The sequence below is a fragment of the Cetorhinus maximus genome, chromosome 23, assembly GCF_964194155.1.
Source record: "Cetorhinus maximus chromosome 23, sCetMax3.hap1.1, whole genome shotgun sequence".
Classification (NCBI taxonomy): Eukaryota; Metazoa; Chordata; class Chondrichthyes; order Lamniformes; family Cetorhinidae; genus Cetorhinus; species Cetorhinus maximus.
This window is the reverse complement of record NC_135901.1, coordinates 1,227,192-1,251,407: the sequence shown is the minus strand read 5'-3', so window position 1 is coordinate 1,251,407 and position 24,216 is coordinate 1,227,192. Positions and strand designations below refer to the sequence as shown.

At 44.5% G+C, this 24,216-nt stretch overlaps 1 gene segment (V, D, J or C); it reads right to left on the bottom strand.

Annotated features, from left to right (window-relative positions):
- Window positions 1-11,527: 11,527 nt before the first annotated feature.
- Window positions 11,528-11,954, bottom strand: LOC144697701 (T-cell receptor alpha chain V region CTL-F3-like). The segment is given in 2 exon segments: window positions 11,528-11,853; window positions 11,939-11,954. Coding segments are annotated over 2 exon segments (342 nt in total).
- Window positions 11,955-24,216: the final 12,262 nt, after the last annotated feature.

Genomic DNA, 24,216 nt, shown 5'->3' with positions numbered 1-24,216 from the left:
GGTCAAGATTCAGTGTCCCAGGATCCCCGTGAATTAAAGGTTCTGGAAGGACAGAGCATAAAACTGGATGGTAATTACTCTACAGCTGATGTTCCAACTCTATTCTGGTACATCCAATACCCCGGAGAAGCTCCGAGATATGTAATGAGGATATATAGCTCGGGGGATGCAGAGAAATCTCCAGAATTCGCAGACAGGTTCTCTGCTGTTTTGCACAAAGGAAACAAAACGGTTCTTTTAAATATCGCCGGGGCCCTTCTCTCCAACAGCGCCGTGTATTACTGTGCCATGAGGCCCACACTGCTGCAGAGATATAGCGGATGTCGTACAAAAACCCTACTGGGATTTCCAGTTAGTGATCAGAAGAGGGCGCTCTCACACCGACAAACAGAACCAATAACTCAGCCTGTGAGAGCCACAGAGCCTTTAATAAAATATCAAAACAAAGACAACGCCGAAGAAGAGCGGGTGAGCAGCAACTGAGGGATTACATTAGTGACTTTAACTTACAAATATACTAAAAATGAATTCCACAAATAAATTTGTATTGCGCTAACTCACATTTAGTCTTTTGATGACCTTTCCTTGCCTCTCTGAACTCTTAAGCAGCCTTTTCCCCATCTCCACTCTCTCCTTCTAGGTCCCTTTATCAAAGCCTGTACGTAGTGTCCATTTGACCAGAGTATTTTGCTGGTTCAGAAACAGTGTACAGAAAATGAGGACATTTCACCAACTTGTGTTTGCATTCTTTAAAACAAGCCCCGAGCAGAGGTTTCGAGTGTCCGTTAAAAGTTTTCTGACACCATTAACAAACCAGTGTTTCTGCCTTGTAACAACGAGACCAGGGGATCCAGTCCCATCCCTGTCCCTAACTACGTAACCATCCCCCTTATAAGGACACTGGCCGTAGCCCAGCTCGCGTTGTTTCCATTCTCTGACAGCCGGCTCCTACCAACAGGTCTTAAAGCATCATTGGGGACACAAAGAAGTGAGGTTAGAGGATCGTGAGACTCATCAGAAGATACTTGATGATGCAAATTAAAACGAGTTTCTCCTAATCACACTTTCCATTTACAAAACGGACACCAGCAATGCAGCCACCCAACATCTGGGTTGAAATGGGGAGGGGGCGTGGGGGGCGGGTGTGGTTGGGGGTGGCGAGGAGTGAGGCATTTCGGACAGGTAATTAAGAAACAACACATTTCGTCTCTTTTCCGAATCAAGGTTTCAATCCGAATTTGAAAGAACCTCCAATCAGGTAATTTCCTGTTTGCGCATGCATTTCAGATCTGAACCCTGGAGATTTTGTCATTCAGCTACTGTCCTCAAATGATTAGACCGAAGAGAAGTGGCTACTTTAAGTATCATCTATGATATTTCTTGGGGAGAACTGTGTTTTATTCTGGCACTGGCTGGTATTTGCAGGGAAAGTGTTTCTGATGTTTTCAGGCAATCGGAGAGACAAAAAACAAAATAGCAACAGCACCGTTCAGGCGGCCAGACCTCTCTCTGAGCTGAGAAAGTGGACTCTGAAGAGCTGATCAGAAGCAGGACTCATAGCCGGAGCTTATGGTGAAAAGTAGTCTCATCCCCGTACTTTGTGCTGTGCCTGACAGGTTCTGACTGATGGGGTTTGTACAGAATCCCGGGCAGGTGCGATCACAATGTTCAGCAGCGCTGTGAGCCGCTCAAACATAGAACGAAAGGAAACAATTTTCACCGTGGATCAAACTGTCACCCAACTGTTTCCAAGAGCGGCCGAGAAAACAAAATGCAGATTCCAATCCGACCAACAGATCAATCCCCAAATGAATCTGCAGGTTAAACCGTCTTTCCTATTTCTGATCAGCTGTTAATTCCCTTAAACACAGGGCTTGATATTAAGGTCAGCTCCGGGAAAGATGTTTCTGATCCTCCATCCAGACCGACTGGCGTCACACTGCCTGCAGGGTGACGTCACAAAGGTTACAAGGCGATGTCACGGACACCGCAAAATTACGTCTCATGGACGGATGCTCTGACGTATGCGCGCACCTCTCCCTCACACCCCATCAATGCTGAAGCCCCCTCGTAGCTTCACTTTGTGATCACAAGTCCCAGAGCCCCGTGTCTGGCGGACACAGTGTAACTGGTGTTGGGCTCAGTTTGATGCACAACAGCGATGCCTTCAGCAGGTGACTCTCTTGGCTTGAATCTTCCGACAGTTATTTTATTCAAGTCGAGAGCATCCGACACACGAATCTGAGCTTCACTTTAGTGACCATATTCCTAGATATTTTACTCTTTCCTGCGTGTGTGTGATCACTATTTCTGACACGATATTTCACATATCAGACCCGTTATCTTCTGCTGGATTGTACTTTGCTTTATTATATTCCCTTGTATGACGTTAAATTGTAATCTTTGTTCATTTTGCAGGATGTTGGCTAGGCTAAAATTTATTGCCCATCCCTAATTGCCCTTGAGAAGGTGGCGACGAGCTGCCTTCTTGAACCGTTGCAGCCCGTGGTGTACGTAGACCCACGGTGCTGTTAGGGAAGGAGTCCCAGGGCTTTGACCCAGCGACAGTGAAGGAACGGCGATACATTTCCAAGTTATGATGGTGAGTGGCTTGGAGGGGGACTTCCAGGTGGTGGCGTTCCCATGTATCTACTGCCCTTGTCCTTCTAGCTGGTAGTGGTCGTGGGTTTGGAAGGCGCTGCCTAAGGAGCCTTGGTGACTTCCTGCAGTGCATCTTGTAGATGGTACACACACCTGCAATTGTTCGTCGGTGGTGGAGGGGATGAACGTTTGTGGATGGGGTGCTAATAAAGCAGGCTGCTTTGTCCTGGATGGGGTCAAGCTTCTTGAATGTTGTGGGATCTGCACGCATCAGGCAAGGGGTGAGCATTGCATCACACTGCTGACTTGTGTCTTGTGGACAGGCTTTGAGGAGCCAGGAGGTGAGTTACTTGCCGCAGGATTCCTAGCCCCTGACCTGTTCTTTTAGCCACTATGTTTATATGGCTAATCCAGTTCAGTTTCTGGTCAATGGTAGCCCCCTGGATGTTTATAGTGGGGGATTCAGTGATTGTAATTCCATTGAACATCAAGGGGCAATGGTTGGATTCTCTCTTGCTGGAGATGGTCATTTCCTGGCACTTGTGTGGCGTGAATGTTAATTGCCACTTGACAGCCCAAGCCTGGATAATATCCAAATCTTGCTGTATTTACATATGGACTGCTTCAGTATCTGAGGAGTCGCGAATGGTGCTGAACATTGTGCAATCATCAGCGAACATCCCCTCTCCTGACCTTATGATGGAAGGAAGGACATTGATGAAGCAGCTGAAGATGGTTGGGCCGAGAACTCTACTGTGACGAACTCGTGCAGTGATGTGCTGGAGCAGTGGTGTTTGACCTCCAACTACCACAGACATCTTCATTTCTGCTCGGGATGACTCCAGCCAGCGGGGAGTTTTCTCCCTGATTCCTATTGACGCCAGTTTTGCTAGTGTTCCTTGATGCCACACTCAGTCAAATGCTGCCCTGATGTCCGAGGCAGTCAAAATCACCTCACCCTCTCACCTCAACATCCGTTTAAAATCAGTTACCTTCTGTCGAAGTCTATACCAGACACTATGTGCCCTCTATGGTCCTTTCTGATAATGGTCATACTGCTTGGTGATTCAATATTTAAAGGGTCATTGTCTATTCCATGTGTTAAATTCAATTCAAGATTTTGACACATTCTTTGTTTTGTTACAGTAACCAATGTTGCTGACGAAGTGTCCCTGGATCCCTCTGAGTTAACTGTGTGGAAGAACAGGCCACAATGATCAACTATAGTTATTCCATATCTTTGAGCTTTCTACAACTCTGTTCGTACATCAATATTCCGGGCAAGCTCCGAGATCTTTACTGAAGCGCTTTAACTCGAGCCATGGAGCCGAGTCTCAAGATTTACCAGACCGGGTCCCTCATCATTTGGACAAGGCTGAAGGCAGCAATGCAAATGTTTCATAATAAACCTGTCAGTTCTGGTTCTCCCTGAGCCCCGGAACAAAATAAAGCCGCAGATAGGCATCAAAAACACTTATTTGGGCAGTAAATACTCGCTGAGGTTTCTGTGCGGGTTTTCGGCTTTTATCTGACGCTGGGCCTCACAGCACTGTAAGAGACCGCTCCGTCCTCCACAGGAGGCCGTTTATATTGAGGTAACCGGACTAATCAAAATTGTCAGCAGCCGCCAGTTATCGTCCTGAGGTTTTATCTTTTTTTCATTCCTACCACTTTGCTAATGATCCAGGTGAGCGGCTGTGTCGGTTTCTGCTGATACCATTGCATACTGTATGTATCCTGGTCTATATATTCACAATCTAACTGCACCGAACCCCCTTCTGACACAATTAATGACACCGGTGACTGGGTTACTGGATCCGCATAGTCCGCCTGTGAAGGTAGATGAAGAAAAGAGCAGAAATTTAAAGAGGATCGATCTAAACGTGTATCCATCTGTATGAGTGTCCGTAAATTCCCATTTCCCAAACTGTCGTTAATTACATTAATTCCTAGTTTAAGCTCTTTGCAACAATCTGCTAACCTATCTTGATAAACATAATCCAATACTTACTGTCCAACAGCGCGGCTAGTATTATCATAAACATTTCTGGCTAAATCTCTCAGTGAATATGAATGGAATGGGCCAGGGATTGAGAAGGAGAGAGGGAACCCGGGTTCTGTTCAGCTTATTGTTCCACACACACAGTTACGGGAGCCAGGCCCACTGTGACCATAAGACCACAAGAGCAGAGTCGGCCATTCGGCCTATCGAGTCTGCTCCGCCATTCAATGAGATCACAGTTGATCTGATAACCCGCAACTCCACGTTTCTGCCTTTTCCCAAAAACCCTTCATTCCTTTACTGATTAAAAATGTGTCCATCGCAGCCTTGGGTATACTTAACGGCCCAGCCTCTACAGCCCTCTGCGGTAAAGAATTCCACAGGTAGACTGGCCTCTGCGAGAAGAAATTCCTCCTCATCTCTGTCTTAAATGGGCGACCCCTTACTCTGAGAGACCTCACTCAGGATACCATTCCTATTGGCTTTGGCGTTGGTGACGCGTGACTTTCTAATCAGAATGCTTGGGTTTGGCGCCCTCTGTTGGCGGATTCTGTTCAATTCGGCTGAGAATCGAGGCCATCGAGTGGGTTTCGGGTTTATTGATTTACATATCAAAACACCAATGCCATGTATTTTTTCCCAGAAATTTAAATTGGATCTAATCAGGCTCAGTCCTTATTTGTTGTTAATGTTTATGGCAGAAAGTAATGAGAATCCTTTATAAATCACTGTTTAGCCACCAATGAACTACCATTTACATGAATGTCAAAATATTGGAGAAAGTAAACTGGAATGGCACCACGGGTGACGGCCTTTAACGTGAGCAGGCTAGAGAAACTGTTATTAGTCTTCTTATGTCAAATGATTCAAGGAGACATTTAATTGAAATACTGAAAATGATAAGAAATTTGATGCAATAGGTTGCGCATAACTGTTTCCATTAGCAGAAAATTCGAAAATCCAAGCGCACCAATTTAAGAGGAAAAAATATAGGGAAAGATTATTACACTGTCATTTGTTCAGAGTTGGAACCACTGCTATGTGGAAAATGCAGGGACGAAATGTGAATTTGATCACTCTTTCAATGAGGCATAGACACATGATATGCCTAATGGCCTCAGTCCTTCCTCTAAGATTCTAAACCCTTCCTGTCCCTCCCATTTTGTTTGTCCTCAGTCAGTTGAACAGTAAATAGGTGCAGGATGGTCAGAGACTCCTGCAGATTCAACCGTCGCTCTATCCGCTCTCCCAATTCGGGGTGCAGCCGAGAGTCACCGCACACCACTCAATATTTAGGCTGCGGTATCCTTGCCCACAGCTTCCGTTTGCTGCTGTCACTCTGACCGAATTGTGTTATTGGAGAGATTGCTGCCGCTGGTCCATTTCTGTCATTGGTTGGATCAGCAATGCAGTTGGACGGGAATCTGTATTTCTGCTCGGACAGTGGATTACTCGCATTGCATAGTTACAGACTCACGAAGTAACATGGGAGACCGTCTAGCTCCGCTCCTCATCATTATCTCACTTCTCAGTAAACATTTCCTTCACAGTGAAACTCCATTCTCCCCTTGACTGCTCTAACCCGGATGTTACCGTTGGTTAAAAAAAAATGGCGATGGTGATGACGATTATGTTTATTAATATAAAGCTAATGCTGATTGTTGTTATTGCTATTGTTTTGTATTAGAATGGAGCCACCAAGACACAAGGGAACAACCGGTTGCTGAAATAACGGCAGAAGACGAAATGTCACACGAACTTGCACCTTGGAAACAAGCGATTCTAACCTGAATGTGCACTGGTACAGTCAGCGCCCCAAGCAGCCTCCACAATGCATGCTTCATATTCTGGAAGGGAAACGATCCAGACGCACCGACATCACAGGTCGCTTTTCAGCTTCATTAAATAAAACAGCCAAGATTACCGAGCAAATGATCTGCAGTACCCTAATCTCTAACAGCGCGGTATATTTCTGTGCCATGGAGCCCACGCTGCTGCAGAGATACAGCGGGTCCCGTTCAAAAATCCCACACTGAGTTCCAGTTAGTGTTCCTGCAGAGGGCGCTCTCACACCGATAAGTTGGACTAATGACCCCGGCTTCACAGTGTGAGCCACAGGCACCGTCGTAAAATTGGAACAGAAGATAACCCCTTCAAGAGCAGATAATGACCACTTCAGCGCTCAAATTAATGTGCGATTTCAACTCGCATATCTATGGTGCCTTAGCTCACCATTTTTTTCTTTGGATGATTTTCCCTGCCGATTGTTTTTTTTCACCCGCTGTCTCCACCCGTTACTCAAAAATTCAGACATTCCTTCTACCATTTTCTCCAAACCATTGATACTTCTTTGTACATTAACTCAGGACGACTCTACCCCAACTGTCCATAGATTCAGCCCCAGTATTATCCGAGGTTGTTAATGAAGATTTCGTTTACTATTGAATAAGTTACTAATCCTGACACATATGTGTTCACCCTGCTCTCCTCCAATATGGAATGAATACGAAAGTGCCGCAGCTTTTATAGTGAGATAGGGTTATATCATTTTCGAAGGGGACTTTATTATTGACGTCAGCTCCCTACAATTCGATTCGATGTGTGGCGGCACTTCCTGCTGTGGCCCCGCTCACAGCTTCCGTTTGCTGCCGTCGCTCTGACCGGCTTTGCCTGCCCTGTGTTATTGGAAAGATGGCTGCGCTGTTCTCTGTTTGGCATTGTTTGGACCAGCAGTACAGTGGGCGGAGCTCGGCATTTCTGCTCGGACAGAGGATTTCCAGGACAGCAGCATTGTAGAAAGAAGGACCATCCTGCGGAACCATCTCACTCCACCCCTCAACATTCTATCACTTCTCAATAAGTATTTCCTTCCTAGTGAAATTCCATGATGCCCATGACTGCTGTAACCCAGATGCAATTATTGACATGCTGATGATGTTGTTGCTGATCATGAGATCATGACTCTTATTAATATTTACGTCGTAATGGAGCCAGTAAGACACGGTGGAACAGTCGACAGCTGAAATCACGGTTGAAGAGGAACGTAACATCAGCCTAACCAATACCTTTAAATCAAGATGTTCTCTCGGTCACGTGTTCTGGTAAAGTAAACACCCCTGGCACCCTCCACAGTATGTGTTTGATCTCTATGGAGGAAGAACAAACTGGAACCCCAAATTTAGTCATCGATTTTCGTTCAGATTTAGTAAAACTACGAAATCACCGAGTAAGTGATCAGAAAAGCCCTGGTCTCCGACACCGCCGTGCATTCCTGTGCCAGGAGTCCCGACAAGGCTGTAGAAACAGAGCAGGCACTGGGCAAATTCCTACACCAATTATTTTTCAGCAGAGGGCGCTCTCACACTGCAATAATTCACCCTTAAGTGTGGGTCAGAGGGGTCTTTCCAAAGCTGCAACAAAACACAAAATGCAACATTCTGAAGTTCATTTTTACAATTATATTTACCCGTGATTTGAACTTTTATTTATCCTTTCATTGGATGTTGGCGTCGCTAGCAAGGCCAGCATTGTCGTCCATCCGGAATTGCCCTAGAACTGAGTGACTTGCTAGGCCATTTCAGAGGGCTGTTAAAAGCCAACCACATTGTTGTGTGTCTAGAGTCACATGTAGGCCAAACTAGGTAAGGTGGCAGATTTCCTGGACATTAATGAACCGGATGAGTTTTTAGAACAATTGATGATAGTTTCATGGTCACCATCACTGAGATTTTTATTCCAGACTCATTAATTCCATCAGCTGCTATGTTAGGATTTGAGCCCATGTACCCAGGTCGTTAGTCTGGGCCTCTAGATTACTAGTCCAGTGACATTGCCACCACGCCACCGTCTCCCCACAGAGAGTGTAATAACCTCGAAATTGCAATAAAATAAACTTTACAAATGGAATTGTGGAGCCTTGACTGATCCTATGTCTTTCGGTATCTTTTCCCAGTCAATTTCTTCCCTCCCCTGGTTTCCACTCTTCATTCACAAACGGTTAACTTTCGTTGCCCCAGTCTTTAGATTGACGATAGCAAATTTTTGTTTCTGCTTGGCATAATAACTCAGAACTTCAGCAACCCGGCTTCCTTCAAACAGGGACTGTCAGGTCAGGCCAATGAATAACCAGAGGATCTGTCAAACTCGGTCCACCGACATCTGAGCACGTCTCAGAATATCTACCAGATGGCGACAGATCACAATATCCCTCTTGTGGATTACAGAAAAGCATTAAGTTCAGTCCGCTGTTTCTATAAAAAGCCTAGTGTCTTTGCCATTAATCGAATTCAAAGTGTTGAAATCTTGCCCAAAATTTGTTGAGAAGGTGCAATAATCATCACAAAACAACATTCACATGTCGAATGATTGGGACCTGATATTAAACAGAGAGCAGAGTAATTGGGTAGTAAGTGTGGATGCTGGGGAAAGAATGTGAAAATAAGACTGAAAGACCCTGAAGTCTTTCACTGTAACGGCTTCGGCGTCATATCCATTAATACGACGAGTGAAAGTTACAGGGAAAGGTTTTCCTGGTGGTTGGTGTTGAGTTCCGGTTAATGAGATCTGATATTACATGTCCCTTGGGACCTGTGAACCTGCTCTTTGAGCTTTGTCCCTGTACATTTGAATAAATGAGTGTTAAATCGCTCCAAAGCACCGATGTGGCGCTCCCGCCAACCTCTCTTATAGCAAATCCAAAATCAGAGGGTTATGGTGATTAAATAAACGATTATAGACACAAAAAAGGACTATAATTAACCAGATATAGATTAATCATTTTAAACAGAAGGTGACGTTGAGCGAATGCCTGCTTACTTCAGGAGAGGACTTTGATCTTTAAGTCTGTTCAATTGCCTGTTCAGTAACAACACATATCGCTGTTCTAATATGACAGATCTATAAACCACTCTGACAAAATCTATAATCATAATTAGTTTACTGGTTAAGTGGTTCATGAGTAAAATCTCACTGGACCACGGTCCTCTGCATACTGCTGGTAAGATTACAATCAGTGTAGAGATCAGATTGTGCGGAGTTAACTCGATCTACGAATCGTACTGTGGTTGACAATTACAATAACCAGACATGGAGTTAATTGTCACCATCTCTTCTGTAAAACGGAAACATTCCCCGTATTAAGTCACTGATTGTAGTCCAGCTCGGGGTGTTTCCATTCACTGACAAAAGTAAGTGAGGTTAAAATATCCTGAGACACGACAGCAGATTATTGAGGCTGGGATTTAGAACGGGTCGCTTCAAATATCCAATTTCCCTTTTACAGAGCGGACAGCGACAATGCGGCTACTCAGCATCTGGTTTATGTGGGGAGCATTTCTGACAGGTAATTGTGGATCACACACATTTCACTTTTTCTCTCATTTTTCAAACATTGTTTAAAACTGAATTTTAAATAATTGTCGGTTTGATCTGCTTCTGTTTTGAACATGTTTTTCAGATCTGAGTCATGGAGATTCTGTCACTCAGCCTTTGTCCTCAGATGTTAAATCAGAAGGAGAAGAGTTGACTTTAAGCTGTACCTATGATACCACATGGAGCGACTATTATTTATCCTGGTACTGGGAACACCCAGACGCAAAGCCTGAGTTTATATTTTGGAAATACTCGAACGGTGGTGAAGGTGAAGCAGATTTTATAAAAGCCGTTTCTCTGCAGAGCTTCAGAGCACGACTAAACTCACCAGCTTAACCATCTCGGGTCTGCAGCTGACTGACTCTGCCGTGTATTACTGCACTATCACACTCACAGCGATGGAACGCAGTCTCACACCTGTACAAAAGCTGTCTTTAGACTGTGTGTGGGAGCTCCTGTCTGATGGGGTTTGTACAGAATCTCTGGCAGATGTAGCCACAATGTTCAGCGGCGCTGTCAGCCGCTCAAACACAAACCGAGGGGAAACCACATTCACCTCGGATCAAACTGTCACCAACTGTTTGCAGGAGCGGCCAAGAGAACAAACTGCAGAATCCGATCGGACCGCCAGATCATCACAGAATCAGATTTGAAGATACCCGTTCTAATCCCCACTCTCAATAACTTGTTGCTATGTCTCAGGATGCTCTCACCTCACTTCCTTGTGTCTTCCTTTGTCTGCGAGATCAGTCGTTGGAGAACTGACTGACATTGAATGGAAACACCCCGAGCTGGACTACTGTCAGATAGGGAAATGGCTGGACTTTTAGACCCGGGTGTGAGGGGAATCAAATCCTGGTCTTTTCATTATCACCAGCAAACTCGGGAATGTTAACTCGGGATTGGGATCAAAGGTTATCCGAGTTAGATGGGACTGTGGAAATCGAAACACAAGAGGATCAGCCTTGATCTTATTGAATGGCGGAGCAGGCTCGAGGAGACGAATGGTCTACTCCTGTTCCTATTTCTTATGTTCTTATGCTCTTAATCGTGACAGAAAACATTCCAGCATTAAGGGAACATTCTGAAGCTTAATGGTCAGTGGGGGAGATCTGTACCTGGGGTTTGTTGTAGAGATCATAGTCACAAACTGGTGAACGCTGCCCATTGTGTATAAACTGTCTCTGATTCATCAACACACTCTGATCAAATGATTTCTGTGTACAGGCCGCAGTCAAAGACTGCAGCAAACTGACAGGGGAGATGGGGAAGGGTTGTTCAATATGACAGACAGGCACAAAAGCTGCACCAAAAGGCAATAAGTAAATGAAAGTCATGAAATAGATCTATGAAAATCGATTATAGTACAAACGCGAGTTGAAATCCGCAGGTGTTCCTCAGCTCTTCTTGTTTGGTGTTTGTTTTGGATGTTTTCGGAAGGTCCCCGTGACCCTCACTGAGGAGGCTGCTTTATCCTCCTGTTTAACGGTGTGAGAGCGCCCTCTAGTGAGCGCTAAATGGAACTCCCAGTGGGTTTTTTGTACGGGATCCGCTCTATTTCTGCAGCAGTGTGGGCTCCATGGCACAGAAATACACGGCGCTGTCGGAGAGAAGAGCCCCGGCGATAGTTAAAGGAACCGTTTTGTTTCCCTTGTGCAAATCAGCAGAGAACCTGCCTGGTAAGTTTGGAGACCTTTGTTCATTCCCCGTGCTATATATCTTCAGCAAATATTTCGGAGCTTCCCCGCGATACTGGACGTACCAGAACAGAGTCGGGGTACTGTCGGTTATCGAATAACTGCAGTCCAGTGTTATGCTCTGTCCTTCCAGAATCATTAAATCAGAGGGATCCTGGGACACTGAATCCGCGCTTTTCGTTCCTGAAACACAAACGCAGATTGTTTCAAAAGTCAGGGAGTAAATGTAACTCATGTAAACACACTGACTATGTAGATATATACTCACCAGGCAGCAAGGCCATTATTATCAGTAACGTACATGGTGAGCACATGGCGTCTTGTATTGAGTTCGAGAGAAAATCACAGATTATTCTAAATATGTTCATTCCTCTAGTCTGATATTGAAGTGTAAGCCAGAACAGGATCAGGCTTCACTTATTGAGAAACAGAGGAGCGTTTACCCGGGAGGGGATTGGCTGATCTGTCAGAGCTGATGACAGTTCCTCACCAATCAATGAGAGCTGTAGGCAGTTGCTTTACCTCTCTCTCTCCCTCTTTCTGACATTTTTAGTTTATCTGTCTCTCTGCTGGGTCAAACTCTCCTTAAAATAAATATTCCCTCCTGAGCAAAACGCATAGAAATGAATCCAAGTAAACAGGGGGATGAATACAGAATACGACAAATTTGGCGAGCACGCGGTTACGCGTGAAGACCTCCAGGCGGCGTGACCGTCAGTCTGGAATTTTCGCATTGAAATCGGACTTAAAGTTAATCAATAGATGCCGTTTCTGATTGTCTCATTCAGTGAAGCCATATTGACCAGAGGGTATAGAGGCGGCGCGGTAAATATAAATTGCACAGGTACGGAAAGGAAATATGAAACAAATATGCATTTAAAGCTGAATGAGTGAAACAATTTAGGGGTTCCGAGGCAGACAATGACGAACCAGCAGATAGCGCTGTTAAATTCAAACATTCTGAGCCGGCGATGACCATTGGAGTTAGAAATACCCCAGAGATCAAATAATCCTGAAAACATAACCTATTGTTATGCAGAGAAAGAGAACTTCATTCCCAGTGACGGGTCAAGAGCTCTTTGCATTGAGGCAGCCAATCCCTGGGTGAGCCATTGAATGACGTCTGAGGACAACATCCAATAATATGCCGACTGGTGAGAACGTCACTAATCAGTCATTCAATATATGAGGAGAATGTGAAGCTCTCCGCTCTCCCCCTCCTCTCCACCATTGAGGGTCCTGGATTCGGCAGCAAGTCCCAGTCTGGAAATCAGACCCTGATTGATTCGCCTTTTGTCCATCTTCACCGTCATGAACAGAAACCCCCACAAATACCTGTTTCCAGTTGGAGCCCTGTTGCTGTTGATATTGTGTGAGTTTGTTTATCTCATCAGATGCATTGTCTTACCAAATTCTTAATAACCTGTCGTGGTTTGAGTAATTTTTCCTTTGTTCACAGCAGTACAGTGTGAGGATCAGAGCTCCCACCCTGAGTAGGTGGTGTCTCGGGAAGGGGAACGGGTTGAACTGGACTGTCGCCTCTCTGTTGATACTGGTTATTCCGTAGCCTGGTACAGACAAACACTGACAGGGGCTCCGATATTTATCGCCTCCATATACCAGGGGAATATGACCAAAGGACGCTACACACTGTCCTTTGACCGAGCAAAGAAGTCCAATATCATCTCTATAGACAACACAGCTGTCCAGGACGCCGGAATGTATCACTGTGCGAAGCAGGCACAGTGAGTCAAACAGTGGATCCGGCTGTACAATATCTTGTTCACTGCCGTGTCTCCACTGAGCCTTTAACTTTTCCGTAAACGGGGCCTTTAGAAATGCCGGTGATGTTCAGAAACGTTACTTTCCAATTTTCAAACCTCCATCTGGATAAAGTTATAAAATCCCAAGGCTGTTTCTGTAGTTAATGTACCCAGAAACATATTTCGTCCCCACACTCGGAGATGAAAGCGTTGGGAGAAGGTATAAAATATCCCGGAACTGTGAGGAAAGCTCAACCACTCTCACTGTTAACACGGTTCAGCTGTTAGACGCTGCGATGTATTACAGTGCCGTGAAACAAAGAGACGAGTATCTTGTACAAGGACTCATTTGACATAGGGACTGAGGAGACAACCTGCTCGCGGATTTTCGAAGTGCGTGTGATACAAATAAAATCAGTATTAAAAATGGCAACTTTCGTCATCAGAGCAATTTAATAGAACAAAATAATATTTAGTTATTGGTACAACAGGATTCGACCTGTAAAAAATATAATATAATATAATATAAATATAAGCAATGAAACGCTAAAGCAATCAGAACAATGAAAGAAGCACTGCTTGCTATTGTGTACAGTTCCTGTACCTACATGTTTACAGCCAGAATCACGAATACTAGATACATCCTTACAGTTCACAGGTTAATAAGCAAACAGGAAACAGTTGGCATTAGATGAACACGAATTGGGTAAACACATTGAGCAGCCGGATAACTAAAGCAACCAATTTAAAGTGACGTGGAATTTCTGCTCTTGGATCGGTTGGAACTGATTGTTGTTCACACGATGTAAGAACCAATTTGTTGATCTGCTGCTCCCGAACCCAGCGGCTCATATCTGAACATGTCAGTTGCCTGAAGACCAGCAAGCTCCTCTCCTCCATGTGCAGGGAACTCAGGGGAATCCTGTGTTTTCTGACAGTGACTCTGGAAAGGAACATATCAGGCGCTTGGTGTTCAAATCCAGTAAAATTATTTACTAACAGAATGAATGGAGCCTGGAGAAATGTACCCCACAATGGAATCAACATCTTCAGGCAAATCCCAGCGGCTTTTTATTCAGATGCACGTTTCAGACAATTAAAATATCTCCAAAGGGAGTAGGGAGTTCAAACAGAAATGCAGTTTTCTCGTTTTTGCAACTTTTCCTTTAAGGCTTTCTTTTATCTTTGGTTTTCAAACTCGTTATTTGTACTTTCTTTTATTTATTTTTCTTTTTTATTAATATGCTCTCATTGACATGAATTAGCAAAGTTTTCTACCCTTTCCCTCACTCATTTTTCTCTTCTGTTGCCCGTGTGTTTGTTTGCAATTCTCTTTATTTCGCACTTTTTGAACCCTCTCTCTTCTCTATTTTCTAGTTTAAGCTCATTCACTGTAGTTTTCCATTATTATTACCGGATACCCCAAAACGCAGCAGAGCAGCTCCTCCGCTGGGTGTAGGTTTCTGTACCGACTCTCCGTCTGTTAGTTACGCTTTGGCCTCACGGCGCAGAGGTAGGTGGCGCTGGCTGTCCCTCCGGCGGCCCTCACTGTCACGGTGCTGAATTTAGTGTCTCCCCGGGTTGAAGCAGTGATCCTTTCTTCTTAAATGTCTCACTTGTGGCCATCACCAGATGCTGTTTGGGGAGGGGTGGGGGGGGGGGGGGAGGGGGGGGGCGCTGATTCGGGAGATGTCTGTCCCAACAGTGAACGGAGCGGTAGCCGAGCAGTTCATGGATGCGATCCCCGCTTTACGGAGAACCAGCCGCCCAGGGAGCTGCACCACCTCATCCTCACTTGTCACATCCGTGTGGAGAAGTGTGTAAACCAGCACGAAAACTCGGTAAATCCGGAACATTATTGGACCGGATGAAATGCTGGTAGAATGAATTGTTCACGGAGATCGAGTTAGAACTAGGACACGGATATTATATTATATTATATTATATTATATTATATTATATTATATTATATTATATTATATTATATTATATTATATTATATTATATTATATTATATTATATTATATTATATTATATTATATTATATTATATTATATTACATCGAGGAAAATTAACAACCAGCTAAACACCCGCTTCAGGTCCAACTCAGAAGTTTCTTCGAGTAAAAGAAAACTAAAAAGCCTGTGCTCCCGGACCCCCCTCATTCGGTGCTTCTTACGAACTGCAGCCTACACAGTGTCTCGACTCACACGCGGTACCCCACACTCCGTCTTTCTGCAGGATACCAGCTCACACTCTAACTTCAGACCGGGCCGCCCACACTCAGTATTTCACACTGCCCTCTTGTGGCGTGTACTACTGATTGCGAGGTGCTTTTATTGCTGCTGAATTCGACAAGTTGTATTTCATAGGAGGGTTGTAAATGGGAACAGATTTTTCCTCCTTCTTGGTGCTGTTCGTTTATCCAGAGAGATCCTAATCCCCGCCTTCCTTTGCAAAACCCAACATCTACAGTGTGTTTCTCTCCTACAGTCTAGTTTGATTATTCCTGTCATAAAATATGCTTTTATTTATTGAGCCTTTACCTTTCCCAGGTGTGTGCATAGTGACAGCTTCTTGCTGCTGTTTCAATATATCAACAGTAGTAATAACATTGGTAAATGATAATCAAAGAGCGAAATAAACTCTTTCATTCATTTAACATTTTTCACTATTACTGAAGCCTCGAAGGGCTTGTGGTCATTGAAGCACTGATTGAAGTGTGGTCATAGTTTAATGGAAATGTAATGTTTAGTTTCCATTCGGCAAGTCTCACATACGGCAATGTGACAATGACTATATCACTTGTTTTTGTGAGGTCGATTGAGGGATAAACATTGTTAATTCCAAAGCTCTTCTTCGATACAGTATCATGAGACATTTTACATTCACCTCAGCAGAGAGTTTCAGACTCGGGTTAATGTCTCATCGAAAAGACGTCACCTCCGGCGATGCAGTTCACCTTCAATGAAGCGCCTGAGCGTCAGCCATGATTTTTGTGCTCAAGCCCTGGAGTGAGATTGAACCCAGAACCTTGTGATTCAGTTGGGAGTCTGGTACCGACTGAACGAGGGCTGACAATATGTATGGAAATATAAAAGGATATGTACCAATTTCAAAGCAATGGTGCTATTTTTCAAAGTTCTTTGCAGCCTTCTGGACTCAAGACTGAGTTCAATAATCATAGATCATGACCTTTGCCTCCATCTTATTCATGTTTCATTTTTTTTGCTGGTTCGGCCTTGTCTCGTTTCTTTCTGTATTCCTTCGGATGGCTGCTGCGGAACCATACACCTCATTTGGAGAAGTCATTAGTTTGTTTAGAATACTGATTACCATTTTTTTTGGCTTTCTAAAATTATTTGATGGGATTTTGGCGTCGCTACAGGACCCATTTGTTGCCCATCCATAATTGCCCTTGAACCGACTGGTTCCTGAGGCTATTTCGGAGGGCAGTTAAAATCCAACCATATTGCTGTGGTTGTGGAGTCTCATGTAGACCATACCCGATAAGGATGGAAGATTTACGTCCCTAAAGGATATTGTTGAACCAATAAATGTTGCTTTCATGGTCACTATCACAAAACTAGCTTTCGTTTCCAGATTTTGTGACTTAAGTTTAAGTTTCACCACCTGCTGTGTGGAGGGTTTTAAACCCGTGCACGACACCCTTGAGTCGCTCAATTACCAATGCAACAACATAACCACTATGCTGCTGTCTCCCTATTAAATATACCCACTACCACAAAGCAGGCAACGAGGGTCAAAACGAATAAAAGCAAATAGAACCTGTGGGCGGGTCTGTCTGTGCAGGGTTACTGCCAGTTGTCTCTATAATGCCCAAGAGGTAACAGGGAGGAACTGCGCCCTCTATCGGCATCTCTTAGAATTTTGCACAATCAGAACAAAGAGAAAAATGAAAATTTATCCGTGGCAGAATTCAATGGCTAGCTTTAGGCAACAATTTCAGAAAATTCAACTGTGCAACTATGAAGGATATATGAGTGATGTTAAAGAAAAGGGAATCCTACTTTGTTTGGGATCCTTTTCATTCATGACTTAATCCAATCCTTAAACTCTGTTCATGACGCTCATTATTTTCCATTTTATTTCATTTATTCTTCCATTCTTGTCGCTTTTTCTGAATTTTGCACTTGCGATTACTGCACCGATTCGTTTTGCTTTTGTCGCTCACTCATTCTGGCTTGCGTGTTTTCTTCCTTTCCCTGCATCTAAGTTTCCACCTCTCTTCATTTCTGAACCCATTTAAATCTTCATATATTTCCTTCCTTTTGCGCTCAACGACACTCAACCCTGCACCCCCACCACGCCCTCACCCACCACTCCACCCCCCACACTCATACGGCCCTAGGATTATTAATACCACACCACCCACAACGCTGATATTGGAAACACGGTAGGACGGAGTTCCCACTCTGTGTACGAGCTCTCAGTTTGCTTGTTAAACTGTGGCTCACGGCGCAGAGATAGATGGCGGTGTCTGTAACCCCAGCGCCTCTCACAGTCAGGATACTGAGTTTGTTGTCTTCCGGATTGAAGTAGTGATCCTCCCGTGTTGATCAGTTCCTCGTGTGGCCATCTCTAGATGTTGGGGCGGCTGATGAGGGAGCTGCCTGTACCAACTCACCGTGTTCACCCCACTGGTGATGGTGCAGTTCATGGATACGATTCCCGCTTCACTAACAACCATCCGCACTGGGCGCTGCGTCACCTCATCTTCACAGGTCACTTCAGTGTACATCAAAATGGATAAGAAGAAACAGACTCTGCAAATCCGGAGCATTATCAGGTCACATGAAATACCGGCTGAAGCAATTGTCCACGGAGATCAGGTTCGAGCCAGGAAATGGATGTTATGTTCAGAAGATTCAACAAGGAGCCAAGCACCGGCTTCAGGTCAAACGCAGAGACGTCTTTGTCGAACTAACGAAAGAAGCCGAGCCTTGATGTTTACCGCTTCAGGATTCACACTAACACCGGTTCACACTGTCTCTGAGCTCATATCTGGCCACCTACAATGACTACTTCACAGTGACATCGTCTCACACTGTCTCTAAGCTAACACGGGGCCGCCCACATTCAATATTTCTCACTGGTTCACACTGCGCTCAGGTGGTGTGTGCCGGTAATTGCATGCTGCAATTGTTCATATGAATTCCAGCCAAGCTGCAGTTCAAATGATAGTTGTAAATGAAAGCAACTATTACCGCCTCTCTGGTATAGTTCCCTTAACCGTGGATGATCTACCCCGCCATTTCATCTGAAATCTCCAACGCTTCCATTACATTTTTCTCCTACATTCAGGCTGAATCTTTATTCTACACTGATCATTCACAGTGTGACAAGAGGAATGTCCTGATATTGATCTAAAATCTCATTTTATGGTTTGAACTAGCGTATGAATGCATATGGATGCAGTGCGATCTTTCCCGCCGATTATTTACACCCTACCACTGACAACTCATAATAATAAATTACGTTGGACGAGACAAAACTCCTGCTCATGTTAAAATTATTCGTTGCTCCCACGTTCGTTTCTTAATCACCTTTTCTTCAATGAAGCTACTGAACACGTTTGAGAGTCTGGAATTCGCCCCAACACTGAGCACATATCGACTCTCAGTGCCCTCTAGTGGCGGTGACGTGGTACTACAAAGCATAGCTGTCCAGTAGTTTTTAGCTTTCAGAATTCCAGATACCTTTCGACAATCTCCATACCTAACCTCCGCGCAGTGTTTTTTTTTTTTCTTCCTTTGTATGCTTCATCTTTGCATTTTTGCCGTTAGCGTTTGCTGATGAATCGGATTTCCCAATTACACCTTCGCCAGGACGTCCATTTGTGTATTTGCTTGTACCATTCCCACAGCCCCATTCCCCTCCTGGGACACCGTCCCCCTTGTCATTAAACCTCTCTGCCTTGCACCCTATTACAGACGTGCCGCTTTGCTACGTGTGCACTTCCGCCTTAGCCTACATTTGTACTTGCCTAAAATCCGTTCTATTTGTACCTATGTTTTCCAGTTCTGATAAACCTAACCGAATAAAACTTTGACTGTTTCTCTCTCTAAAGCTGCTGTCGGCCCTGCTGAGCGTCTGCAGAATTTTGCATTTACATTTCGGACACTATACAGTTCCAATTGCAATGAGGGAGGCCATGCCGCCAATTCTGTCTCAATAATTCGGCAATGCTTCCACTCCCTCCCCCAATGTGCCCCCAAACATTTCCCTAAACTGTTTAGGTGACTAGTAGGCTTCAATTCCAGCTGGGATTTTATTTCACACATTCGTCACTTTCTGTGTGTAGACCTGAGTCATGGAGATTCTATCACCTGGCCACTGTTAAAACAGAAGGATAAGCGGTGATCATCTTCCGAGATTCTATAGACTCTGGAACAGTTCCTACAGATTGGAGGGTAGCTAATGTAACCCCACTATTTAAAAAAGGAGACAGAGAGAAAACAGGGAATTATTGACCAGACAGTCTGACGTCGGTAGAGGGGAAAATTCTAGAGTCCATCATAAAAGATTTGATAGCTGAGCACATTGAAAACAGTGGAAGAATCGGGAAGAGTCAGCATGGATTTATTAAAGGGAAATTATGCTTGACAAATCTACTGGAATTTTTCGAGGATGTAACTAGTAGAGTTGCTGAGGGGGAGCCAGTAGATGTGGTTAATTTGGACTTTCAAAAGGCTTTTGACATAGTCCCACATAAGGGATTGGCATGTAAAATTAAAGTGCAAAGGATTAGGGATAGTGTATTGAGATGGGTAGAAAACTGGTTGGCAAACAGGAAATAAAGAGCAGGAATAAACGGGTCTTTTTCCGAATGGCAGTCAGTGACTAGTGGGGTACCGCAGGAATCGGTACTGGGACCCCAGTTAATCAAAATATCTATTAATGATTTAGATGAGGAAATTAAATGTAATATCTCCAGATTCGCAGATGACACAAAGCTGGGTGGGAGGGTGAGCTGTGAGGGGGATGCAGCGATTCTTCAGTGTGATTTGGACAAGCTGAGTGAGTGGGCAAATGCTTGGCAGATGCAGTATAATGTAGATAAATGTGAGGTTATCCCTTTGGTAACAAAAACAGGAAGGAAGATTATTATCTGAATGGCTATAAATTGAGACAGGGGAATCTGCAACGAGGCCTGGGTGTCCTTGTACACCAGTCGCATGCAGGTGCAGCAGACAGTAAAGAAGGAAAATGGTATGTTGGCCTTCATAGCGAGAGGATTCGAGTACAGGAACAGGGATGTCTTGCTGCAATTCTGCAGGGCCTTGGTGAGACCACACCTGGATTATTGTGTGCAGTTTTGGTCTCCTTATCTGAGGAAGGATGTACTTGCTATGGAGGGAGTGCCGCGAAGGTTTGCCCGACTGATTCCTGGGATGGCAGGACTGACATATGAATAAAGATTGAGTCGATTAGGATTATATTCGTTGAAGCTCATAAGATTGAAGGGGGAATCTCATAGAAACCTTTTACATTCTAACAGGACTAGACAGGGTAGATGCAGGAATACTATTCCCAATGGTGGTGGAGTCCCGAACCAGGTGTCACAGTCTGAGGATATGGGGTAGACTATTTAGGAGTGAGATGAGGAGAAATTTCTTCACCCAGAGAGTGGTGAGCCTGTGGAATTCGTTACCACAGAAAGTAGTTGAGACCAAAACATTGTATCTTTTCAAGAAGGAGCTAGATATAGCTCTTGGGGCGAAAGTGATCAAAGGGTATGGGGAGAAAGCAGGAGCAGGCAATCGATTTGGATGATCAGCCATAATCGTAATGAATGGCGGAGCAGACTCGAAGGGCCGAAAGGCCTACTCCTGCTCCTAGTTTCTATGTTTCTATGTTATTACTGCTCCTTGGGACTCAAAGTGATAATAACAGCTCAATCCTCGCACAGAAACTCCCGCCACTAGGTACGACAGTGGTTGTTCTTGCCAACGCCAGTTATAATGCGGATCAATTGTGAAGGCCAAGACTAAATGATTATTTCGAAAATCTGCCATTTGCTTCTGCTAAATTACGATATCAGCAATAACTGTCTTTAATTGGCGCACATTACACTGATGCCCCGACTTTCTCAGAATTCGTTTCATAAAGTTTACAAGCACTCGCTACCAGATGGCAGGAGGAAGATGTTCAGCTGTTGTTTTGATGGTCGGGACGGATTACAGATTGAGTTTTTATTATTTATTTATTTATGGGTCAGCATTCATTGTCCGTACCTAGTTGCCCTTGAGACGATGTTGGGGAGCTGCCTTCTTGAACCGCTGCAGTCCATGTCGTTTAGGTACACCCACTGTGCTGTTAAGAAGGGAATTCCAGGATTTTGACTCAGCGAAAGCGAAGGAACGGAGATATGTTTCCAAGTCTGGATGGTGAATGGTTTGGAGAAGAACTTCCAGGTGGTGGTGTTCCCATCTATCAGCTGACCTTGTCCTTCGAGACGGGAGAGATTACGGGTATGGAAGCTGCTGTCAAAAGAGGCTTGACGTGTTTATTTAATTACATAATTTTCAATTCAGATATCAATATCCAATGAATATCGGTGGTTCAGTTGATTCGCTAATAAATTGCTGTGACACGTTTATTTTTAATATAAGCATGCTTTAAATATTTCTAATGATCAACTCATCCAACGTTGCTGAGCAGATACGTTGTCCGCACACTCCCATCCTGCTAAAATCTATCAAAGAGCCAATCCCCTCCCTTTCACCATTTAATTCATTTCAAATGCGGCGTTTCTCTATTGACCGCATTGTTGTATTTAAATTCCTCATGACCCACTGGCCGTCTATATCGGCTGCGGGGACCAGCTCCTTTAACTGGCTTCCCTACCAGAACAATATTAACAGTTTTCCATCTCTGTCCCTGCCTCACAGATTGAACCTGATAAAGGGCCAACACTAGGTTTAACCATCGTCCAGTGCCCAGAGGTGAGATGAGCAAATTCACTTTGTCCGTTTCTCTCCGCGGCGAAGGATTGGAGATCCCAGGGGTTGTGAGATCATAGGTTTAATTGAAGACAAAGGAGTTTTAAGCTGATTGGATGTCAGCGGATGACGCTGCCAGGAATAAACCAATGAGCAGAGCAGCGAATGTTACTCAATCCCTTGCGAATTCTTGAATAAAACAATTTCAGCTTCAGCCCCTCCTGCTCAAATCCGCCCGAGCTCTCTGCAAACATGTCTCCTGTTACTTTGTATTTATCCCTCACAGCGGCAGCTCTTTTAACCGGTAGGTTCACAAGTTGCACAACTCTGTGTTTCGCATCTTTACCAAACATTACGTTTACTCGGGCAGTTCTCTTAACACATGGGTAACAATGGATTGATCCCAGGTGAGGAAATCATCCGTATCCACTTTGCCCCAACACGGGCTTTGACAAACACTCGAGTTTTTAACCCATAGACGGTTTTCCGTTTGCCCTCCAAATTACAGGAAACGACGGCGAAATGTCCGTTAAAGGGAGGTTTATTTAATCGGTCCAAACAGCTTCCCGATACAGCCCCTGAGCTGCGGGAAATCTACATCTGTTTAGCTGTCCTGATTCATTTATCAGGTTATTGTTCAGGGTAACGGGCCGATTCTGGGGGAGACGTAGTGAAGTGACATTGTATAATTGAATATCTCTCTGGGCTCTTATAGGACATTGTGGAGGAGACTCTGTTTCACAGACACCCGCCGCAGTCACAGTGAGTGAAGGACACAATGTTCAGTTGCTCTGCAATTTTACAGCTACAACCACCAGCACCCCTTACCTGTTCTGGTACCGTCAGTAACCCAGCGGATCCATGGAGTATCTGCTGCAGAGGAACAAATTCAGCGAGGACACAGGAAGATTCCCGGGAGACCGTTTTTCAGCGGCGTTTGATGATGTGAATCGCACGGTCCCGCTGAAAGTATCTAAAACTCAACTGAGAGACTCCGCGGTGTATTACTGCGCACTGAGACCCACAGAGTCTCAGAGCTGGGCTGAACCTGTACAAAAACTGCCAGAGAGTCTCTCTAAACATAACCGTGCAGTAGGCTAACAATATGATCAGGGGTGAGTCTGACCTGATTCATGAATTTCCGATATCTCGTACTTTTAATTCTATTATATAGTTCATTCGTAATACGTATATTATGAAAATTTATTCTTGCAGTCAGTTTCTTGATGCCCCAAAGTGTCTCACCGTCACTGTTATAATGCAATACAGAAAGCTCAGCGTCAGTTGGCCCCAGCATGATCCTACAAACAGAAATGTTTCAATGGCCTACCCGTTCCGGTGACGGTAATTGATGGATAGATATTGTCCAGGACAATTTCCTCCTCCTTCTTCCAAAGCGGAGCCGGAGGCATCCTGCACAGTCGATTTAAAAGCCGTCCGCTCTGACGGTGCACCATTTCCTAAGGGCTGCACTGGGGTATCAGCATTGATCCTGGGCCTCAAGTCTCTGAAAAGGGATTGGAAGCTTGAAGCTCCTGATTCAGAGGTGATAGGGCTAATACCGGAGCCTCATCTGATAAACAATGGTTTCAAATTAGCCCTTGTGCTGTTAATTCTAAGACACCTGTATCTTTATGATAGTTAATATATAATGTATATGTGCACATGCAGGTAGGTGAGTGCAAAGTTTTATAGAGGTGATCAGCCTGATTATCCACAGGCAGATTGGCATCGGCCTCTCGGTGGTTCTACCACCTCCTCTCCCTGAACAGGATGTCAGTTTCCATCAGGTTCACCCCAGTAAATGCCCGGACTGT